At 44.7% G+C, this 22,099-nt stretch overlaps 1 protein-coding gene and 1 long non-coding RNA gene across 2 annotated transcripts in view; one reads left to right on the top strand and one right to left on the bottom strand.

The window, feature by feature from the left end:
• Positions 1-22,099, top strand: part of LOC140395395 (uncharacterized) — an 83,943-nt gene that overhangs the window by 11,867 nt on the left and 49,977 nt on the right. The gene's annotated exons all lie outside the window — the stretch shown is intronic.
• Positions 5,313-22,099, bottom strand: part of LOC140395393 (myosin-4) — a 32,598-nt gene continuing 15,811 nt past the window's right edge. The window contains exons 28-41 of the mRNA XM_072483101.1: positions 20,613-20,739; positions 20,399-20,517; positions 19,937-20,133; positions 19,670-19,853; positions 18,609-18,774; positions 14,945-15,069; positions 12,475-12,783; positions 12,036-12,239; positions 11,266-11,391; positions 10,968-11,138; positions 10,711-10,815; positions 10,505-10,600; positions 5,614-5,748; positions 5,313-5,443 (exon numbers count right to left, since the gene is read on the bottom strand). Of these exons, the coding sequence (XP_072339202.1) occupies positions 5,426-5,443; positions 5,614-5,748; positions 10,505-10,600; positions 10,711-10,815; positions 10,968-11,138; positions 11,266-11,391; positions 12,036-12,239; positions 12,475-12,783; positions 14,945-15,069; positions 18,609-18,774; positions 19,670-19,853; positions 19,937-20,133; positions 20,399-20,517; positions 20,613-20,739 (2,082 nt within the window). The 3' untranslated portion in view covers positions 5,313-5,425. The remainder of the gene's footprint in view (positions 5,444-5,613; positions 5,749-10,504; positions 10,601-10,710; positions 10,816-10,967; positions 11,139-11,265; positions 11,392-12,035; positions 12,240-12,474; positions 12,784-14,944; positions 15,070-18,608; positions 18,775-19,669; positions 19,854-19,936; positions 20,134-20,398; positions 20,518-20,612; positions 20,740-22,099) is intronic.

Genomic DNA, 22,099 nt, shown 5'->3' with positions numbered 1-22,099 from the left:
GGACAAACAGAGTTATTATCTCTGGGTTGTTACCCGTGCCACGTGCTAGCGAGACGAGGAATAGGGAGAGAGAGGAGTTGAACACGTGGCTACAGGGATGGTGCAGGAGGGAGGTTTTCAGTTTTCTGGATAATTGGGGCTCATTCTGGGGTCGGTGGGACCTCTACAAACGGGATGGTCTACACCTGGGCCAGAGAGGTATCAATATCCTGGGGGGGAAATTTGCTAATACTCTTCGGGAGGGTTTAAATTAGTTCAGCAGGGGATTGGGAACCTGAATTGTAGCTCCAGTATACAGGAGGTTGAAAGTAGTGAGGTCATGAGTAAGGTTTCAAAGTTGCAGGAAGGTGGTTTAAAGTGTGTCTTCTTCAATGCCAGGAGCATCCGGAATAAGGTGGGTGAACTTGCGGCATGGGTTGGTACCTGGGACTTCGATGTTGTGGCCATTTCGGAGACATGGATAGAGCAGGGACAGGAATGGTTTGTGCAGGTGCCGGGGTTTAGATATTTCAGTAAGCTCAGGGAAAGTGGTAAAAGAGGGGGTGGCGTGGCATTGTTAGTCAAGGACAGTATTACGGTGGCAGAAAGGACGTTTGCTGAGGACTCGTCTACTGAGGTAGTATGGGCTGAGGTTAGAAATAGGAAAGGAGAGCACCCTGTTAGGGGTTTTCTTTAGGCCTCCGAAAATTCCAGAGATGTAGAGGAAAGGATTGCAAAGATGATTCTGGAAAAGGGCGAAAGCAACAGGGTAGTTGTTATGGGGGACTTTAACTTTCCAAATATTGACTGGAAACGCTATAGTTCGAGTACTTTAGATGGGTCCGCTTTTGTCCAACATGTGCAGGAGGGTTTCCTGACACAGTATGTAGATAGGCCAACGAGAAGTAAGGCCATATTGGATTTGGTACTGGGTAATGAACCAGGACAGGTGTTAGATTTGGAGGTAGGTGAACACTTTGGTGACAGTGACCACAATTCGGTTACGTTTACTTTAGTGATGGAAAGGGATAGGTATATACCACAGGGCAAGAGTTACATCTGGGGGAAAGGCAATTATGATGCGATGAAGCAAGACTTAGGATGCATCGGATGGAGAGGAAAACTGCAGGGGATGGGCACAATGGAAATGTGGAGCTTGTTCAAGGAACAGCCACTGCGTGTTCTTGATAAGTATGTACCTGTCAGACAGGGAGGAAGTGGTCGTGCGAGGGAACCATGGTTTTCTAAAGCAGTCGAAACACTTGTCAAGAGGAAGAAGGAGGCTTATGTAAAGATGAGACATGAAGGTTCAGTTAGGGCGCTCAAGAGTTACAAATTAGCTAGGAAGGACCTAAAGAGAGAGCTAGGAAGAGCTAGGAGGGGACATGAGAAGTCTTTGGCAGGTAGGATCAAGGATAACCCTAAAGCTTTCTATAGATATGTCAGGAATAAAAGAATGACTAGGCTAAGAGTAGAGCCAGTCGAGGACAGTAGTGGGAAGTTGTGCGTGGAGTCCGAGGAGATAGGAGAGGTGCTAAATGAATATTTTTTGTCAGTATTCACACAGGAAAAAGACAGTGTTGTTGAGGAGAATACTGAGATTCAGGCTACTAGACTAGAAGGGCATGAGGTTCATAAGGAGGAGGTGTTAGCAATTCTGGAAAGTGTGAAAATAGATAAGTCCCCTGGGCCGGATGGGATTTATCCTAGGATTCTCTGGGAAGCTAGGGAGGAGATTGCTGAGCCTTTCGCTTTGATATTTAAGTCATCTTTGTCTACAGGAATAGTGCCAGAAGACTGGAGGATAGCAAATGCTGTCCCCTTGTTCAAGAAGGTGGGTGACCCCGGTAACTATAGGTCAGTGAGCCTTACTTCTGTTGTGGGCAAAGTCTTGGAAAGGTTTATAAGAGATAGGATGTATAATCATCTGGAAAGGAATAATTTGATTAGAGATAGTCAACACGGTTTTGTGAAGGGTAGGTCGTGCCTCACAAACCTTATTGAGTTCCTTGAGAAGGTGACCAAACAGGTGGATGAGGGTAAAGCAGTTGATGTGGTGTATATGGATTTCAGTAAAGCGTTTGATAAGGTTCCCCACGGTAGGCTACTGCAGAAAATATGGAGGCATGGGATTCAGGGTGATTTAGCAGTTTGGATCAGAAATTGGCTAGCTGGAAGAAGACAAAGGATGGTGGTTGATGGGAAATGTTCAGACTGGAGTAGAGTTACTAGTGGTGTACCACAAGGATCTGTTTTGGGGCCACTGCTGTTTGTCATTTTTATAAAGAGGGCGTTGAAGGATGGGTGAGTAAATTTGCAGATGACACTAAAGTCGGTGGAGTTGTGGACAGTGTGGAAGGATGTTACAAGTTACAGAGGGACATAGATAAACTGCAGAGCTGGGCTGAGAGATGGCAAATGGAGTTTAATGCAGAAAAGTGTGAGGTGATTCATTTTGGAAGGAATAACAGGAAGACAGAGTCCTGGGGCTAATGGTAAGATTCTTGGTAGTGTGGATGAGCAGAGAGATCTCGGTGTCCATGTACATAGATCCCTGAAAGTTGCCACCCAGGTTGAGAGGGTTGTTAAGAAGGTGTACGGTGTGTTAGCTTTTATTGGTAGAGGGATCGAGTTTCGGAGCCATGAGATCATGTTGCAGCTGTACAAAACTCTGGTGCGGCCGCATTTGGAGTATTGCGTGCAATTCTGGCCGCCACATTATAGGAAGGATGTGGAAGCATTGGAAAAGGTGCAGAGGAGATTTACCAGAAAGTTGCCTGGTATGGAGGGAAGATCTTATGAGGGAAGGCTGAGGGACTTGAGGATGTTTTCGTTAGAGAGAAGAAGGTTAAGAGGTGACTTAATTGAGGCATACAAGATGATCAGAGGATTAGATAGGGTGGACAGTGAGAGCCTTTTTCCTCGGATGGTGATGTCTAGCATGAGGGGACATAGCTTTAAATTGAGGGGAGATAGATATAGGACAGATGTCAGAGGTAGATTCTTTACTCAGAGAGTGGTAAGGGCGTGGAATGCCCTGCCTGCAACAGTAGTGGACTCGCCAACACTAAGGGCATTCAAATGGTCATTGGATAGACATATGGACGATAAGGGAATAGTGTAGATGGGCTTTAGAATGGTTTCACAGGTCGGGGCAACATTGAGTGCCGAAGGGCCTGTACTGCGCTGTAATGTTCTATGTTCTATATCCCCAGTCGAACGGGAAGGCGGAAAAGGGTGTGCACATCATAAAGCAGCTGCTAAAGAAGGCCAGTGATAGCCAAGAAGACATCTATTTTGCACTTCTAAGGTATCGTTTAGCGCCACTTGTCAATAAGCTCAGCTGCTTATAAACAGACAACTACGGATGACCCTGCCTTTCGTTGTGGCTCCTCCTGTAGATCGACGACTGGAGCGGAAATTGCTTCTCAAAAGAGGCAGAAAGGGGTGTATGATAGATCCACAAGGAAGCTCCAGACACTGCATCCAGGTGATACTGTCAGACTTGAAGATGCTAATGGCAATGGATGGTTAAAACTGGCAAAGGTTTTGCAAGAGGCAGGTCCACAGTCGTTTCCGGTGCTTACTGAGGATGATTCAGTCTTGCGAAGGAACCAAAGAGCGCTACTCAATGTGCAATGGCCTTTCGTGCTGAGCCCAGCAGAAGAGCTGGTGTGCAATCCCAAACTTGAAGAGGGCACAGACCACCCAACAGAGCCAGTGATCAAAGATGCATCTGCAACAGGGAATGTGGAACTTCAGGAACACCAGCAACAAATGAAGGTGGTACCCGATTGCCAATTCCACCGTCACTCAGGAGGTCAACCAGATTACAGCGCAAGCCTGACAGACTGAACTTGCAATAAAATGTGTAGCGCATATGTTTAAAGCCATCATGCATATCAGGTTAATTAAAGAACTTTCATGTTTGTAAATCTTAATGCCTCCATAGGAAGGGGATGTGGTGATATGCATGCACACATAAATGTATATAGTTGTAATAATGTATATAGTTGTATATCAGTGCACATAACTATTGGTATGATCTCAGGCACGAAGATGGTGTCAGACATCCATCACGTCACTGGAGTGACCCGCCAGTTGGTAGTAGGACAGGATAGTCGCAATTAGAGTAGCTCCAGGAGAATTCAAGTAATTTTGTCTGTATAGTAATCTGTTAGTTATCTTTCCACGCATTTGCCAATAAATCATTGTCCAGTTAAACAACTAATAATAATCTTTATTATTGTCACAAGTAGGCTTACATTAACACTGACGTGAAGTTACTGTGAAAATCCCCTAGTCGCCACACTCTGACACCTGTTCAGGTACACTGAGGGAGAATTCAGAATGTCCAAATTACCTAACAGCACATCTTTTGGGACTTGTGGGAGGAAACCGGAGCACCCGGAGGAAACCCACGCAGACACGGGGAGAACGTGCCGTCTCCGCACACTGACACAAGCCGGGATTCGAACCTGGGACCCTGTGAAGCAACCATGCCGCCCATAGATGTTCTGTGTATATCATAACAACAGTGGGATCACAGAACACAACAGTTTCCTGTTGCACTTTAATCTCAATTTGTTTAATCTTCCAAGGAAGATGAGCTTTACATGCCATTCCTATCTCCTTCCTCACAATGGGTCAAGTGTGTAATTGAACTATCTCATTGGTTGGCGGCCTTCCATCATTTTGTTTATTATTTTACCTCCCAATCTTTGTTTCCAATCTACCTGAGCCAGTTTCCTTTCCCACTCATGGAATTTATCCCTCTTCGGTGTGGCAACTTCATATTAGAGTCCTTCTGGTCTGTTCCCATAATTTCAAGCAGTACTAAACAGAGTAATCAGTAGACGGCATCCTTTGTTCTTGTAATCAGTAAGCCTGTCCTGGTCAGGGTTCTTCAGTAATAGTGGGCAATAATGAAAGGTGAGGCATTTTTATACAGCTTGAGACTGTCTTTAACATTGCCTGGGCCTTCAAGTTGTGGCACATGCTGCCTGTGGGTACAGAAGAATTTTCACCCCACAATTTCAATAGTATAATAGAGATATGGTAGTTTCTTGATTGGCAACAATTTCATGTGCACCATTATAATAAATTCTCCTTTCTATAGTCACACCAAACTTTTTTTCACAATATAATTTTGTTGGATTTAAATTACCTAATTCTTTTTTTCCAATTAAGGGTCAATTTAGTGTGGCCAATCCACTTACCTACACAGCATTGGGTTGTAGGGGTGAAACCCATGCAAACCACTGTGCCACCGTGCCGCCCCATCTAGAATGATTATCAAGCCAACTAACAAACAGACAAAGATGACAAAGAAAGATTTTTCAGAGATGCGCTTTTATTTCTACATTCAGAACTATCTTTATAAAACTATGTTACAAAGAAATACACATTTTGTGGATATCTTCTTTGGACCATTTCAAATTGTCATCTACTCTTCAGCGGAGGACTAATGCATAAAAAGAAAATGCAAATGGTTAAATCAATAAAATGAAAAGGTTGCATTTAAAATACCATTTATATTCTGGCAAACAACGGAGATCTTTACCAATACTTTTAGTCAATGTTTCTTAAGCTCCACTATTTATTCAATTTTGAAATCGGCTACACCTAGCATACCTTTATACTTATGTCACGGCTTTTACTTCTAAGTTTGTTGACTTGAGACTCTGCAATGTCAGCACGTTCCTCGGCTTCCTCCAGTTCATGCTGCACCTTCCTGAACTTGGACAGGTGAATATTGGCCTGTTCCTCCTAAAGGGGATATAGCAGGTTGCAGGTTAGATTATTGGCTGTAGGAGAATGTAGCTGGTCACTAGGATAATTAAAGTGTGAATCATTCACAAATGTTTTGACGAAAGATATTTGTGTTCTAATGCTGTGATCCATATCTATATATTTGATATCTATAGTCCAATCATTCACACGCGACATCAGCTTTTCATTCTTTGCGAGAATAGACTGAATCATGAATTTGTTTATCACATTGCTCTCTTATATCTGGGACCTGAATTTGAAACCAGCCTAAATTTGATGGAAGACTCTATGCATGGATAGGGCATTGCTTTGTGCAGTGTGTTTTAATAGTTACATTATATCTGGGACTTCAGTCTCCAATCAGTTGACGAAGGAGAACATTTTTATTTCTGAGCAGCGGGATCTTCGTCCCAGCAGCTGACCAGTGGGGTTTCCAATTTTGACCACACCCGGAAAATCCGTGGGCATGAGTGCACTGCCGATGAAGCAGACGATCCCGCCGACGGAGAATCCCACCCTATGTGTAAATCTTTACAACTCCATGGCCGAGGGAAAAGAACAAGTTTGCCAGGTGTCAGTGCCAGGGTGCCAGGCTGACACTGCCAGGGTACCCAGGTGGCACCAGCAGTTCCAGGGCACCACCCTGCCCAACAGCCATGCAACTGGGGGCTTCCAATCCCCTTGGAGACCCCTCACGAGTGCCATTCTGCCTGGTCCCCATTTGTGGGGACTAGCACCAAACGACGCTCGCCCGAGGTCCCCGAGGCAAAGGGATTGAATCCCAAAGCAACAGGTACCTCGGGAATCTGCACATTAGAGGAAGGCTTACTGCCTCACTCTAAAATGCAGATTGCCAAAATGTGATCCCGCCCATTGTGGGCGGGATTCACCTGGCAACGATTCAACACAATCTTGCGAGGTATTACGAGCTGGGTAGATCTCGGGAGCAGAGCCTCCCGGCTTTCACCAGCCACACTGCACCCCTGCGAGATTTGTTTCCGGCACAGCAAGACCAGAAGATTGTTCCCTAAGTGTTGACGCCGGGGCAGGATCCGTGGCCTTCCACAACAGCAAAAGTGGAGCCGAACCTGGACTGATTCAACGGCAAGAGGTGCTAGCACCAACGCCATGTGGAACACAATCAATTCCAATGAGAAACAGAGCAGGATTCGCTGGGTCCGTGATGACACTCTGGAGACCGACAAGCTGCAGCCGCATATACAAATTACAATCTCCACACACACTCATCCTAGCCACCAAGATGGCATGGCACTGGTTGAGCTGGAGCGCGCTTATACAGCTGATGGGTCGGCTGGGCCCAGAGGGCATCTAGGGGGTGCATTGGTGGGGGGGGGGGGCTCATACGACCCATGGCCCTAAGTTCACAGTGGATAATCAGTGGCATGCACAGCTGCATGGCTGCCTTGCAGGCGGCAGCAATGGTACTCTGCGCCCACTCACCCCGACCTCACAGTTCACCCTGGCCACCCCCCGCTACTCCCCAAGTCCGCTCGGCCAGCGGCACACCCGTCAACAAACTATGGCAATGCTGGACACTTTCTATACCCCACTCTCTCTCCCTCATCAGCCACGGTTTCGTAATTTTTAAAATCGCAAGTTAACCTCGCCGTCGGGAAATCGGCCCACCTGAGGCAGAGAATCGCCGAGGCCACAGAGAATACAGGGTCGGGCCTGCTAATAATGTGCGAAAACTGTTTACTGTACGTGTGTTCTGGAACGCATTGACACCACCTACGAGGCAAGGGAGAATTGCGATTTGGCATCAAATTGGCGCCCGGCGCGATTTCAATGTTGGAACTGATTCTCCGCCCAATCACATTTCTTGATTCCAGCATCAGCCGACGGAGTATCCCGCCCGGAACTATTTTTAGCACTGGGAAGCTGAACTCTGAGATTGGGTTGTTTTGGATTTTGAAAGGGTACCCTGACCTCTAAGTGAGCTTTGAGTGTTTCCCACACCCCCACCCATGGACAATGTCACCCCTCACACACAGGGGCACTACTCCACACCTCTCAAGTGAGGATACCCCGCTATGGAGCCCCTTGGGCCCCCCCCATCTTCAGGCACACTAAGCCACCTTAGAACACCCTTCCCTTCCAGGACCCCCACCCGTCACCCCCCTGATCTCCCAAAGGTCCCTACTTACCTGCCCTGCACACCCTCACCCTTCAAACCCCCCTCCACCCTTCTTTCATGGATATGGCCCCCCTCAGACTCTAACCCTTGGCAATGCCAATCTGGCTCTTGGGCACTCTTGCACTGCCACCCTGGCACCAAGGCAGTGTTCCAGCCAGCTTGGTAGTGCCACCCGGATACCTTGGCAGTGCCAGGGTGGCAGTGCCATGGTGCCAGCTGGCAGTGCCAAGGTGCCCACTTTCCAACAGGAGCGTCGGGGGGCCACCCTACACTGATCCCACCACTCTGGCTACTCTGATAGCCCAGGACACACCCCAGGTGCTGGTCCACCTGGTCCACATTCTAGTGGACTAGCACTGATCGGCGCCTGGCCGCAGCCTGCCTGGGGAGGGTGGAGAATCGAGGAAGGCCGGTGTATCCCGGGTGAGTAGGTGTTAAGTAGGTTTAAGACCTACTAATGGGAGAACACCTTTTGGGCAAAGTTCCGAACTCGACGCCTCACGGGACGTGGCTGAATCCCACAAGGCACGGAGGCTGCCGGGAAGCTTGTGAGAGGGCTCTCCCGGGATTCACCGGCTGCGTTGAATGAAAGGTGAAAAATTTCAGATTCACGATAGACCACTCAAATCTTCTCCTGCTCTTTCTTATGGTATTAACAAAGAGGTAATAATGAGATACGTCTCAAAGTACTTCAGTATAATATCTCTCCCTCAACCTTTCTACACCTTTACAGTGCATAGGGTCAGACTATCATCTGTTTCTGCAGCTACTTATTCCTGGAACAGCTAGTCTGTCACCAGGGGCGTTTTTCTTGTCGTGCATTACACCGCAAGCGTAGCCAGACTGACACACAGACAAATTAAGGGGCAAATTAGCATAGCTGGGCGGCACAGTGGCATTGGTTAGCACTGCTGTCTCATGTTTGATCCCGGCCCTGATTCGTTGTCCATGTGGAGTTTGCATATTCTCCCCATGTCAGCATGGGTCTCACCCCACAACCCAAAGATGTGCAGGGTAGGTGGATTGGCCCTTAATTGGAAAAATAAAAAATAAAATAATTTAGCGTAACAAATCCACCTAACTTGCACATCTTTGGACTTTGGGAAGAAAATCCTCAGGCCGGAATCAAACCAGGAGAATCGAGGGAGGCCGGCGTATCCCGGGTGATAGATCTTAAGTATTATTTAACGCCTACTTCCGGGAGCACAGTTTGGACCCACCCCTTGTGGGCTGAGTTTGGAATCTAACGCCTCGCAGGACTTAGGTCAATACCGCGAGGCTCAGAAACTGCCAGGTAGCCTGCAAGATGGTTCTCCCGGGATTCACCGGCCAGGTTGTGCTCTCACTTATGCACAATGTGGCAAGAGAATCACGCCCAAGTACTAACCACTGTCACCATGCTGTCCTGAGTATAAGATGGTGAATATTGGATTGGATTGGATTTGTTTATTGTCACGTGTACCGAGGTACAGTGAAAAGTATTTTTCTGCGAGCAGCTCAACAGATCATTAAATACATGGGAAGAAAGGGAATAAAAGAAAATACATAATAGGGCAACAAAACATATACAATATTAATCTTTTCTTGATGGTGAAGGTATTGTCATTGGACTAGTAATCCAGAGACCGAGGGCAGATGGTGAAATGTGAATGCAATAAAAATCTGGAATTTAAAAAGTCTAATAATTACCATTGTTGATTGTAATAAAAGCCCATCTGGTTCACTAATGGCCTTAAAGGAAGGAAATCTGCCATCCTTACCTGGCCTGGCCGACATGTGGCCCCAGGTCCACAGCAATGCAGATTCAGTTTAAGGTCAATTAGGATGCGCAATAACCACTGAAGGAGCCAGTCACACCCACATCCAATTAATAATAATAAAAATCAGGGTGGCGTGTAGCATAGTGGTTAGCAAAACCTCATCAAGTTTCTTACACATGGAGGCAGCACGGTTGCGCAGTGGTTAGCACTGCTGTTTCACAGTGCCGAGGACCCGGGTTCGATCCCGGCCCTTGGTCAATGTCCGTGTGAAGTTTGCACATTCTCCCCGTGTCTGCTTGGGTTTCACCCCCACAACCCAATGATGTGCAGGGTAGGTGGATTGGCCACGCTAAATTGCCCCTTAATTGGAAAAAAAAATAATTGGGTACTCTAAATTTTTTAATTAAAAAAAAAATAATAATAAAAATTAATTAATATGCTGAGTGCATTTTTGGGGTATCTTATTTCGAGAAAGTTTTCATGAATTTGACAATTCAGTTAATAATGACAGCGATGATTCTGTACCTTAGTTCTGGATTTGGATCCTAAGTAAATGGATTGAAGTTTACAAAACTGAATATGTTCTTATCAAACAGGGTACGATACATAAATCAGTGAAAAGAGATGGCCTGTTAAACTAAATGATCTACTATGATTTGTGTATAAACAGATTTTTGATGTTCCTGACTTGCCTTTAGGGTAGATTGCATGAGTATTTGATGATCTTATACTACAGAAAGAAAGCTCAAATATTTGAAGTCTAAACTCAACTTCATGAAATAATTATCAAAAAGCATTTCGAAGAATAAATGCAACAAAATCCTCGGTTACTTACAGTCTCCTCACATTGCCTCTTGTAAGCCTTAACTTTCATCTGCAGCTTGTCAACTAAGTCCTGCAATCTCAAAACATTTTTCCTGTCTTCCTCAGACTGTAAATAATGCAAAAGAGGCAACAGTTATATTGATACTTTGTGAAATTAATGATGACTACCGGTTCCCACAATGATGTTCCCTCTCCAAATGATAAGCTTGTAAATACCTGATAAGTCAGTTCCTTGACTCTTCTTTCATATTTGCGAACACCTTTGACAGCATCAGCACTCCGTTTCTGTTCACCTTCCAGTTCATTTTCCAGCTCACGCACCTAAACGAATCACCAGATGGCATTTATTATTTTACATGCACACAAGATTCATACTGCTGCAAAATTATTATGATTCTCATTTTGTAGCCAAAGCCTCAACGTATTCACAAACTTTATCAAGCATCATGTGACAGTACAATCGTGCTGCTTACCCGAGCCTCCAGTTTCTGGAGCTGTTTCTTTCCTCCTTTCATTGCGAGCTGCTCAGCCTCATCAAGGCGATGCTGCAGGTCCTTCACCGTCACCTCGAGATTCTTCTTCATTCGTTCAAGGTGAGCACTGGTATCCTGTTCCTTCTTCAACTCTTCAGCCATCATGGCAGCCTTAGAGCCGTGAGGTAAAGGGGCAAATAATTATTCAAGCTCAAACTTGAAATGGTACCAACAAAGTCATTGAAGTGTGACAAATCATTTGTGAAAATATTAACAAAGAAGTTAACTTGCGGCTTACATCTGTGATAGCCTTCTTTGCTTTTTCTTCGGCATTTCTCGATTCCTGAATTATTTCCTCCATTTCAGTTTGAAGATGATTCAGGTCAGCATCCAGCTTCTTTTTGGTGTTGATGAGACTTGTGTTCTGCAGGAGACATCAGTTTGTAAGAACATGTTCATAGGATTTTTAAATTGCAAAAATAACAGACTGTTTCCTCAATATTAAGCCCCATGACTGAGTGTAGCACCATCGATCACACACTAGGCGAGACGTAGAGAAGTTCAATTGAGGCTTTATTGAGCAGACTTGTTCAGACTTGTTCCCCAGCAACTCAGTCACAGAATGCAGCTGCGGGGAGTAAACCGGGTTCTTATACTCCGCCTATCTGGGTGGAGCCCAGTAGGCGGCAGATCCAATCGGGACCCAGCATCTGTCCTCCAATAGCTTCTCGGCATTTATGGTGTACCGTATTACCCCTAATACATACCACCACACTGAGCAAATGGAAATCCAATTTAAAATTTACTTTGGGTTTTCCAGAATTTGGGAATTAGACATGAAAGGTTGGCATATGCTGCAGTCTCCTGTTACTGATGTTCCTTCACACCAGCCAGCCAGGTTGCCTAGTTAATCGGGTTCCAGATAGGAAATGGATCTAACACTGTTAATGAGGTCCTGCCATTAATTTCAACAGAATTACCTCGTCCAGGCCTGTCAGCTTCCTCAGCAAACTTAGGCCTCAGCCGCACCCTTCCCAGGTTCAAACTTGCATTAGTGTCTGTACAAACCTGTGAGTGCAGCAGCTGTACTCTCTCAGTGACATCAACCAGCTCTTGTTCAGCAATTTTGCGAGATCTATCTGTCTGTTCCAATGCTGCTCTTATTTCTTCAATCTCAGCCTGCTGCAAGCCACTTCTGCGCTCAACCATGGCCAATTGCTCCTTCAAATCTTCCTGGCTTCTGAGAGCATCATCCAAATGTAACTGGGTATCCTATTTGGATGGCAGAAATATATTGAAAGCATGTGTCGCAGTAAACTGTAATATTTATATTATAAATTAGAATAATTTGTTTGTTTTAGTAAAATCTTAAGTACTTTATCCTAAAATTGCTGGTTAGGTCATAGATAAATGCATTATATTTACTTTATTGACAGTAGATTGCACAATATTTAGAAGTAGATTAAAATTAACAATAAATCAAAGATAAATGTTCTATTAAACAGACCTTTAATTGACCCTGCAGGTTTCTGAGATGTTTCTGAGCTTCAGAAGCCTGACGGTTCGCATGTCCCAACTGAATCTCCATTTCATTCAGATCTCCTTCCATTTTCTTTTTGATTCTTAAAGCATCATTTCTGCTCCTGATTTCTGAGTCCAAGGCACTTTGCATTGTTTCTACAACCCTCTGGTGGTTCCTCTTCAACTGGTCAATCTCCTCATCTTTCTCTGCAATTTTCCTATCAATTTCAGATTTTATTTGGTTCATTTCTAGCTGAATGCGGAGGATCTTGCTCTCTTCATGTTCCAGAGAAGCCTATAATTTTTCAACATTTCACACATTATAGTCATAAAAGCTGCTTGTACTCTCAATGATGATAGTGTGCATTAATTTCATGTATTCTTCTAGACTATTACATTGTTGAAACATAGAAATATAGGAAATGGAGTAAGTCATTTAGTCCCTGGAACATGTTCTGCCATTCAATGAGATGATGACTGATCTGCGACTTAACTCCATATATCTGTCTTTGCCCCATATCCCTTACAACATTTCGTTCACAAATATCTAACAATTTCAGATTTAAAATGAACTATTGATCAAGCATCTATTTACAGAAGAGATTTCCAAACTTCTACAACCCTTTGTGTGTAGAGGTTACTTGATGATCAACTACTGAAGAAAGCTGGCTGTACTTAAAGTTGGTCAGTCACCAGGACCAGATCAGATGTAGGTCAGATGCAGGTGAGACCCACGTAGACACGGGGAGAATGTGCAAATTCCACACGGATTGTGACCCGTGGCGGGGATCGAACTCGGGTCCTTGGCGCTGTGAAACAGCAGTGCTAATCACTGTGCAACCGTGCCGCCTCCATGTGTAAGAAACGTGAAGAGGTTTTGCTTGGAGTTTGCAGGTTCATGAGAGTAATGGGGTTGATGTGCTGTGCAGGGATTTCCAAATGTTGGCTGATAAAATGTCACATAACATGACATGAAACTTGGAAGTATTGTGAACTGTGTGGAGGATAGTGATAGACTTCAAGGGGACACGGACAGACTCGTAGAAGGAGGGGGGGGCAACATGTGGCAGATGAAACTTAATGTAGAAAAATGTGAAATGATACATTTTGGTAGGAAGAACGAGGAGGGCAATATAAAAGATACAATTCTAAAAGAGGTGCAGGAGCAGAGGGACCTAGGGTATATATGCATAAATCATTCAAGGTAGCAGGCAGGTTGAGAAAGTAATTAAAAGGGCATGTGCAAAGCTGGCCTTTATAAACGGAAGCATTGTGCATGGAAGCAAGGATGTTACGCTCAACCTTTATAAGACACTGGTTTGGTCTCAGTTGGAGTCTTGTGTCAATTCTGGGCATCAAACTTCAGGAAGGATGTGAAGACATTAGAGTGTATGTAAAAAAGAGTTTTAAGAATGGTTCCAGAGATGAGGAACTTCAGTCACATGGATAGATTGGAGAAGCTGGCGCAGTTCTCATTGGAGAAAAGGTTGAGAGGGGATTTAATAGGAGTGTTCAAAAACATGAAGCTCATGGACAGAGTAGATAGGGAGAGGGTACTTCTATTGCAGGAAGGGTAGAGAATGAAGGGACACCATTTTAAGTTTTTAAAAAAAATTTAGAATACCCAATTCTTTTTTTCTCCAATTAAGGGACAATTTAGCATGGCCAATTCACCTACCCTGCACATCTTTGGGTTGTGGGGGCGAGACCCACGCAGACACCGGGAGAATGTGCAAATTCTACACGGACAGTGACCCAGGGCTGGGATTGAACCCAGGGCCTCAGCGCTCTGAGGCAGCAGTGCTAACCACTGCGCCACTGTGCCGCCCACGACGCCATTTTGAGTTGACTGGCTAAATAATCCAAAGATGGCATAAGGAAAAACATTTTTCACGCAATGACTGGTTAGAGTCTGGGATATCCTGCATGAGAGTGTGGTGGGGACAGATTCAGTTGTGGCTTCCAAAACATTTCAAGTTATCTGATGATAAAACTTTGCAGGGCTACAGGGAAAGGGTGTGAGAATGGGATTGGCTGAGTTGCTCTTGCAGAGAGCTGACATGGGCCAAATGGCTTTCTTCTGGGCAGTAACCATTGTATGATTTTGTGTTTCTTTGATTCATGATTGCAGTCGAATATTAGCTTCCTGATGTCAAAATGCAAAAATATGAGTTATAACATTTGAGTTTTAAAAGTGCTTTTTGAAAAAATTATTGTAAAAGACAGTAATCCTGGTTCAAAGTTATGCCAATCAGTAATAACTGACAATACTGTGTATAAATACATTGGTTTATCTGTTAGCCAAATGTAAAGAAAACTATGCTTAGGAAAAGTCACCCATGAATTATACTCAGTAGACACCATTTAATGAGTTATTTTTCAAATGATTACTATTATTCTAAATTTAAATTTAATTTTCTATAGTGTAAAGATTTGTTTTAAATTATTAGTTTTACCTCTGCTTCCTCCAGTGCTGCCTGAATTTCACTCTTCTCCTGCTCAGCAGTCTTCTTTGCTTTTTCTATCTCATGCAGGGCCTTGCTGCTTTCAGCCAGGTGCTCAGTCAGATCAGCGATCTCCTCTGGTTTATGAAAAAAAATTCAAATTAGACCTATTTTGTGTTGATAAAACTAGGATTACCAGACCATTATATGGATATACTAATAAGGCCCAGAGTATGTTCAGAAGTAGCTCTAGAAATAGTAGATCCATTGGCGATAATTTTCCAAAATTCTTTGGACTTTGGAATGGTTCCAACAGATTGGAGGATAGCTAATATAACCCCACTATTCAAAAAGTGAATTTGAGAGAAAACAGGGAACTACAGACCAGTGAGCATAACGTCGGTAGTAGGGAAGTTGCTAGAATCCATTATCAGGAATTTCATAGCACAGCATTTGGAAAGCAGTGGTATAATCAAACAAAGTCAGCATGGATTTATGAAAGGGAAATCATGCTTAACAAATCTACTGGAATTTTTTGAAGATGTAACTAGTAGAGTTGATTCGGGAGACCCAGTGGATGTGGTTCATTTGGACTTTCAGAACGTTTTCAACAAGATTTCACATGGCAGATTACTATGCAAAGTTAAAGTGTAAGGGACTGAGAGTAGTGTGTTGAGATGGATATAAAAGCTGGTTAACAGACAGGAAGCAGGACTTCCGGTGACGGCGGGCGGGAGGCAGCCGCACAATGGAGGGCTCCCGTTCGGTAACGGCATTTTCGGGGCTTTAAGCCCGGTCCCAGGATCCATGGAGGCAGCAGAAGGAGGGAGAAGGCACGGAGGAGGCACAGTGAAGACACAGGAGGGAAAAAAAACCCAAAGAAAAATGTCGAGGGTGATCAAAAAAACGGCCGGGAAAGAAACAGCTGAAGGTCCGTCGGGGAGTGGAAAGGTCACCGCGGGGTCACCAAGGAAAATGGAGGCTGGAGCACCAGGGAAGGCCGCACTGCTTACGGCTGAAGAAATAACTAAGGTGATGGCTGCGGAATTTGAAAAGCAGTTGGCGCAGATTGCGAAATGCATGGAGACGGTGAGGAAGGAGATGAGGGAGATTTTGAGTGTGCTGGTGGAGGAAGCGGTTTCCCCGGTGAGGACGGAGGTGGCGAGCGCAGTGGTGGAGGTGCGAGAGCAAGGGGAGGCGCTGAAGGAAGTGGAGGAGACGTTATTGCAGCACGCTGATCAACTTGCCTCGATGGGGAAAGAGATGCGGAAGGTGCTGGACACTAACAAGGATCTGCGAGGAAAAATGGAGGAGCTGGAAAACAGATCCAAGCGACAGAATTTGAGGATTGTGGGGCTGCCCGAAGGAGTTGAAGGACCGAAGTCGACTGAGTATTTTGCCACGATGCTGGCAAAACTAGTGGGGGAGGGGGAGGATCCCTCCCGATATGAACTCGATCGGGCTCATCGGTCGTGGAGGCCTGTACCAAAGGCGAGTGAGCCGCCAAGGGCAGTGACTCTGTGATTCCGTAGGTACAGTGTGAAGGAGAAGGTCCTGAGCTGGGCCAAGCAGAAGCGGGTGGTGCAGTGGGCTGGAGCTGGTATACGTGTATACCAGGACTTTACGGTGGAGCTGGCAAGGAGGCGGGCTGCCTTCAACTGGGTGAAGAGGGCACTGTACATTAGCAAGGTGCGGTGTGGCATTGTATATCCAGCGAAGCTGAGGGCGACTTACAAGCTCAGGGACTTTTATTTTGTACGGCGGAAGCAGCGGAGGAGTTTGCGACAGCAGAAGGACTGTGGCAGAACTGACAAATTGAGGAATGGCCATGTGCCGATGTAACCTCATGACTGTATTTTCTTCTTTTTTGTATTACTGCGTGCGGGTGTAGAGACTGAAGGAGCCATTGTGCTATATATATGGACAAGGGAAGGGACGGGACTTTCACTCGAAATGAGGGTTCTTTGGCGTGTAGGTGGATATGCGGGGTTTGTGTGCTAAAAGGGGATCTTTGGGCTTTCCTAGGGCCGGGCAAGTGGGAAAGGGACCCGGGCGGGGGCCTCCACGCTGGCCGGTTTAAGCCGGCCAGTGAACGGGAGTGAGGTGGGGGGAGGGGCTGCGGCCATCGGAGCCTGGCAGAACAGGGTCCGAGTGGTCTAGCCGGGGTGGAATGTTGGGGGGAAGGAACCGAGGTTGGGAGGAGGAGTTTTACAAGAGGCAGTGGGCGGGAGGAGCTGGAGACCTTGGGGGGGGGGGGGGGGGGGGAGCTGTGTAAGATTAAGGGTGCCTACGGGTAATCCCTGATTCCTTTTTGTCATTTGTTTATGTAAACATGCGGGTTGAGGTTTGGGGGTTGGTGGGTAGATGGGATCGTTGTTATTATGGGGACTGACATATCTTGCTGATTATTGTTTATTGTTGATGGATGTAAATGTGGGAGAAAATGTGAAAAAGGAGAATAAATTTTTTTTTAAAAAACAGACAGGAAGCAAAAAGTTGGAATAAATGGATCTTTTTCTGATTGGCAGGCAGTGACTAATGGGGTACCACAGGGATCTCTGCTAGGACCCCAACTGTTCACATATATTAATGATTTGGGCAAGGGGACTAAATATATTATCCCTAAATTTGGAGATGATACAAAGTTGGGTGGGAGAGTCAACTTTGAAGAGGATGCAGAGATGCTTCAATGGGATTTGGACAGTGGGCATATGTATGGCAGATGCAGTAAAATGTAGATAAATGTGAGGTTATCCACTTGGTAGCAAAAATAGGAATGCAGATTATTATTTGAATGGGTGTAAATTGAGAGAGGTGGTACTCAGTAAGCCCTTGGTATCCTCATGCATCAGTCGTTGAAAGTATATGCGCAGGTACACAGGCAGTAAAGAAGGCAATTGGTATGTTGGCCTTCATAGCGAGAGGAATAGGGATGTTTTATTGCAATTGTATAGGGCATTGGTAAGGCCACACCTGTAGCATTGTGTGCAGTTTTGGTGTCCTTGTCTGAGGAAGGATGTTCTTGCCATGGAGGGAGTGCAGCAAAGGTTTACCAGGCTGATTCCTGGTATGGCGGGACTGTCATATGAGGAGAGACTAAGTTGGTTAGGATTATATTCATTGGAGTTTAGAAGGGTGAGACGGATCTCATAGAAACTTACAAACTTCTAACAGAATTAGACATGGTAAATTCTGAAAGAATGTTCCCGATGGTGGGGGAGTCCAGAACTAGGGGTCATAGTTTAAGGATAAGCAGTAAGGACTGGGGTGAGGAAAGGTTACTTCACCCAGAGAGTGGTGAATCTGTGGAATTCACTACCACAAAAAGTAATTGACGTGAAAACGTTGTGTAATTTCAAGAAAGAATTAGATAAAGCTCTTGGGGCTAAAGGGATCAAAGGATATGTGGGGGAGGCAGGATCAGGGTATTGAATTTGATCATCAGCCATGATCATAATGAATGACGGACAAGCTTGAAGGGCCGACTGGCCTTCTGCTTCTATTTTCTATGTATATTTTATGCACCCATGATATGTGACTGATTCCTTAAAAGTGCAAAGCACAAAAGGCAAGAATGGCATTTTACTATAGATTTTAACAGCAATGCAAATATGTGAAATGTATTAATATTAAAATTCTCAAATGCTTAAAATGATAAGAAAAGTTTACGACTTACGCTGCAGATTCTTGTTTTCTCGTTTAAGAGTTTCAAGTTGATCCAGAGACTCCTCATATGCATTCTTCATCTTGAAGAGCTCAGTACTCAGACTGCGGGACTCCTTCTGGGCTGCTTCCAGTTCAGCCTGGTTTTCCTCAAATTTCTGTTTCCAGTCTGCCAGGATCTGTGGTGGACAATTGGAAAAGGTACAAATGTAGTTTGAGAATGTAGTCCCAATGCTGATATGAGATGATAGTTGGGGAATATGGAGTGCAGATTGCAAGACTAGAACTAAACTTTGGGATGCAACTCAGTCTGCCTGTCGCAATAAACTTAATGCATGCACGTTTAAACAGAAGGGCAAAGGTCTACTTCTGAACGATTATATTTTATTACGCAGATCAATGGATGGTATTCGCTTTCTTATGACACTAAAAAGGTTGAGCACTATATTTTTAAAAATCCAGGCAATATATATTTTGAGTGCATTTAAAACTTGTTTATAAAATATGGAAGAGAAGTAGATATTTCAGCTCCTTGTGTTTGTTTTGCTATCTTCTTAGGTCATGACTGACCATGTGCCTCAACTTCATATATCTCCTTCCTGACACAATCCTGATAATTATCGATTTCAGGCTTGAACATTTTGATTTAGACCCCATTCACAGCATTATTGGGAGAAAGAATTACTCCAGCAGTTGTGAACCTTAAATGTTATTAGATGGTTTCCCGAAGGGTTCTGTCCATTCAAAAATCCAGCCTAATCCTAACAAAGAGATATAATGGGTGGTATTTTCCTCCCCCTTCGCGACATGTTCTGCAGTGGTGGAGTGCAGCTCATCAGTGGATCTTCTGGTCCCGCCATTGTTAACCGAGTTTCCCATTGAATGCACCCCTCACCGCCGTGGGGTGCACCGTCAGCGGAATCACAAGGCCCTGCCAGCATGAATGGCCAGAAAATTCTGCCCATTGTGTCAATACTGTATCTATCCACAGCTGAATTTACTTAACATTAATACAAAATTGGTACTATAAATAGAATGACAGAGAATGAGAAACAGTAATAAACAAACGCTTACCTTATCAAAGTTCTTCTGTTTCTTGTCAAGAGCTGCTGCTGCTGAGTTTGCCCTTTCCACATCTATCATAAGATCCTCCACTTCATTTAGCAATCTCTGTTTTGTCTTTTCCAGTGAAGCACATTTGGAGTTCACAGCCTCAATGTGCTCTTCTGCATCCTGCAGACGCTGAGCAAGCTTTTTCCTGAAATTACAAAACCAAAGATGTTGTAATAACACCATCTCAAACAGAATTTTGTAGGAAACCAAATTTTCATTATAACATACTTGGCCTCCTCCAATTCCTCTGTGCGTTGAATTGCATCAGTTTCATATTTTGTTCTCCACTGAGCAACTTCGCTGTTGGCCTTGGACATGCCACGTTGGAGCTCGGCCTTTGCCTCCTGTTCCTCTTCATATTGCTCACGGAGCAAATCACAGTCATGGCGGGAAGACTGCAGAGCATGTGCCAAGGCACCCTTAGCCTGAAATAATTACCAAATTGAATGATGAAATAATAGTTAATATACCTGTGATCATTACTGCGTAAATAAATTGTGATACTTTGCTCCTTGACACCATGACTAGAAATATTGCCACTTGCAATGGTAGCATATGAGGTCAATTACTGAACAATTAAATCACAAAATGTAATATTTTATAATGTTGCACATTGGACAATTTTAATTAATTATATAATATTTTCTTTATAAAGCTAATATGAATTAGTTACTTAAATTATTCTGGTACCTTTGTTTCTTCCTCCAGCTGTCTCTTGAGCTCCTCAATCTGTTGTGTGTATGCTTGTTTGCCTCTTGTTAGCTGAGATACCAAAGATTCTTTCTCCTCTAATTGGCGGCTCAATTCACCTGCAAATCAGAAGTGAGTCCAAGCAAACAAATTGTAAAATGATGTTATATTTTGTAGGCACCAAAAAATAAATGGTTATGCAATCAATAAATACCGTTTTCTGTTCCAAGACGTGCTTTGTGAGTTGATAAATCGTTGATCAAACGCTGATGCTCATCATGTTTGGTCTTTAGTTCACTGACCTGGTCCTCAAGAGTCCGGGCCACTTTCTCAAGGTTTGCCTAAAGCCAATATGTAGAACATTCAAAAAGTGTGAAACCAAACAGACAACAATTATTAAGCATAATTAAAGGAATCGCAGGTAGCTTGTCGAGTGGAGGCAGGGGAGAGCGGAGGGGTGGCCATTTTGAGTGGGCCTGGGCAAGAAAGGGGATTGGAGGTAGGGATAGTTTTGTGATTGATTGGGATGGTGAATTCGAAGGGAGGGGTGGTCAGAAACCCCCGGTAAGGATAGTGACTTGGAATGTGCAAGGGTTGAATGGTCCGGTGAATTGATCGTGAGTGTTTGCACACCCGAAACGTTTAAATGCAGAGATAGTTTTTCTGCAGGAGAAGCATCTGCAGATGAAGGATCAGGTGAGGCTGAGAAAGGGATGGGTGAGACAGACTTTTAACTTGGGGTTTGATTCCAAGTCGAAAGGGGTTGTGTTTCTATTTAGCAAAAGAGTGGCGTTTGTGGTGGCCAGCAAGGTACGGGACCCAATGGGTTAGTATGTAATGGTAAGCGGGGACTTGGAGGGAGTCCAGTTGTGTTGGAAAATGTCTACGCGCCCAATTGGGATGATGTGGAGTTTGTTCAGGTATATACAGATGCAGTACTTTGTGCAGAAGGAGCTACCCTCATTCCCTCAACTGCCGGAGAATACCTTGCTGGATAGTTTGTTAACACAGGGAGCTGGGAGATGGGAAGATTGCGGACATTTATGGATGGCTGGTGGACACGGAGAAGGCTCCAACTGAGGAGATGAAGTGGAAGTGTGAGGAAGGGCTGAGAATGGAATTGAGATGGGGAAGGGTGTTTGGTGTGAAATTATGCACTGGGTGAATGCAACATCATCCTGTGCTGGGATGAGCCTGGTACAGTTTAAAGTGGTGCATAAGGTTCATATGACTCGTATGAACAGGTTCTTCCCAGACATAGAGGATAAGTACGAGGGATGTGGAGGGGGGCCAGCAAATCATGTCCATATGTTTTTGTCATGTCTGAGATTACAAGGGTTTGGGCGCCCGATTTTTGTAGCATTGCAGAAATCGTGGGGATGAAGATGTTGCCATGCCTGCTGGTGGCGATCTGTGGAATCTTGGAGTGCCGGTGCTACTGGAAGTGAGGGGGGACCAATGTTGCGGCCTACGCCACTCTGATTACCTGGTGGTGAATTCTACTGGGGTAGAGGTCAGTGGAGCCACTGATGGAAATGGGGGAGTTGGCTGAGGGAAATGGTGAAGTTCCTTAAGTTGGAAAAAATTAAGTTCGCTCTCAGAGGTTCAAAATTAGGGGTTCTTCGTAAGATGGAGGATGTTCTTGTCCCTATTCAAGGACTTGTTTTTCGCCAACGGGTGGGTGGGGGGAGGGGGGATGGG

Source organism: Scyliorhinus torazame, chromosome 18 (assembly GCF_047496885.1).
Source record: "Scyliorhinus torazame isolate Kashiwa2021f chromosome 18, sScyTor2.1, whole genome shotgun sequence".
Lineage (NCBI taxonomy): Eukaryota > Metazoa > Chordata > Chondrichthyes > Carcharhiniformes > Scyliorhinidae > Scyliorhinus > Scyliorhinus torazame.
The sequence above is the reverse complement of the archived record's forward strand: the minus strand, read 5'-3'. Positions and strand labels throughout refer to the sequence as shown.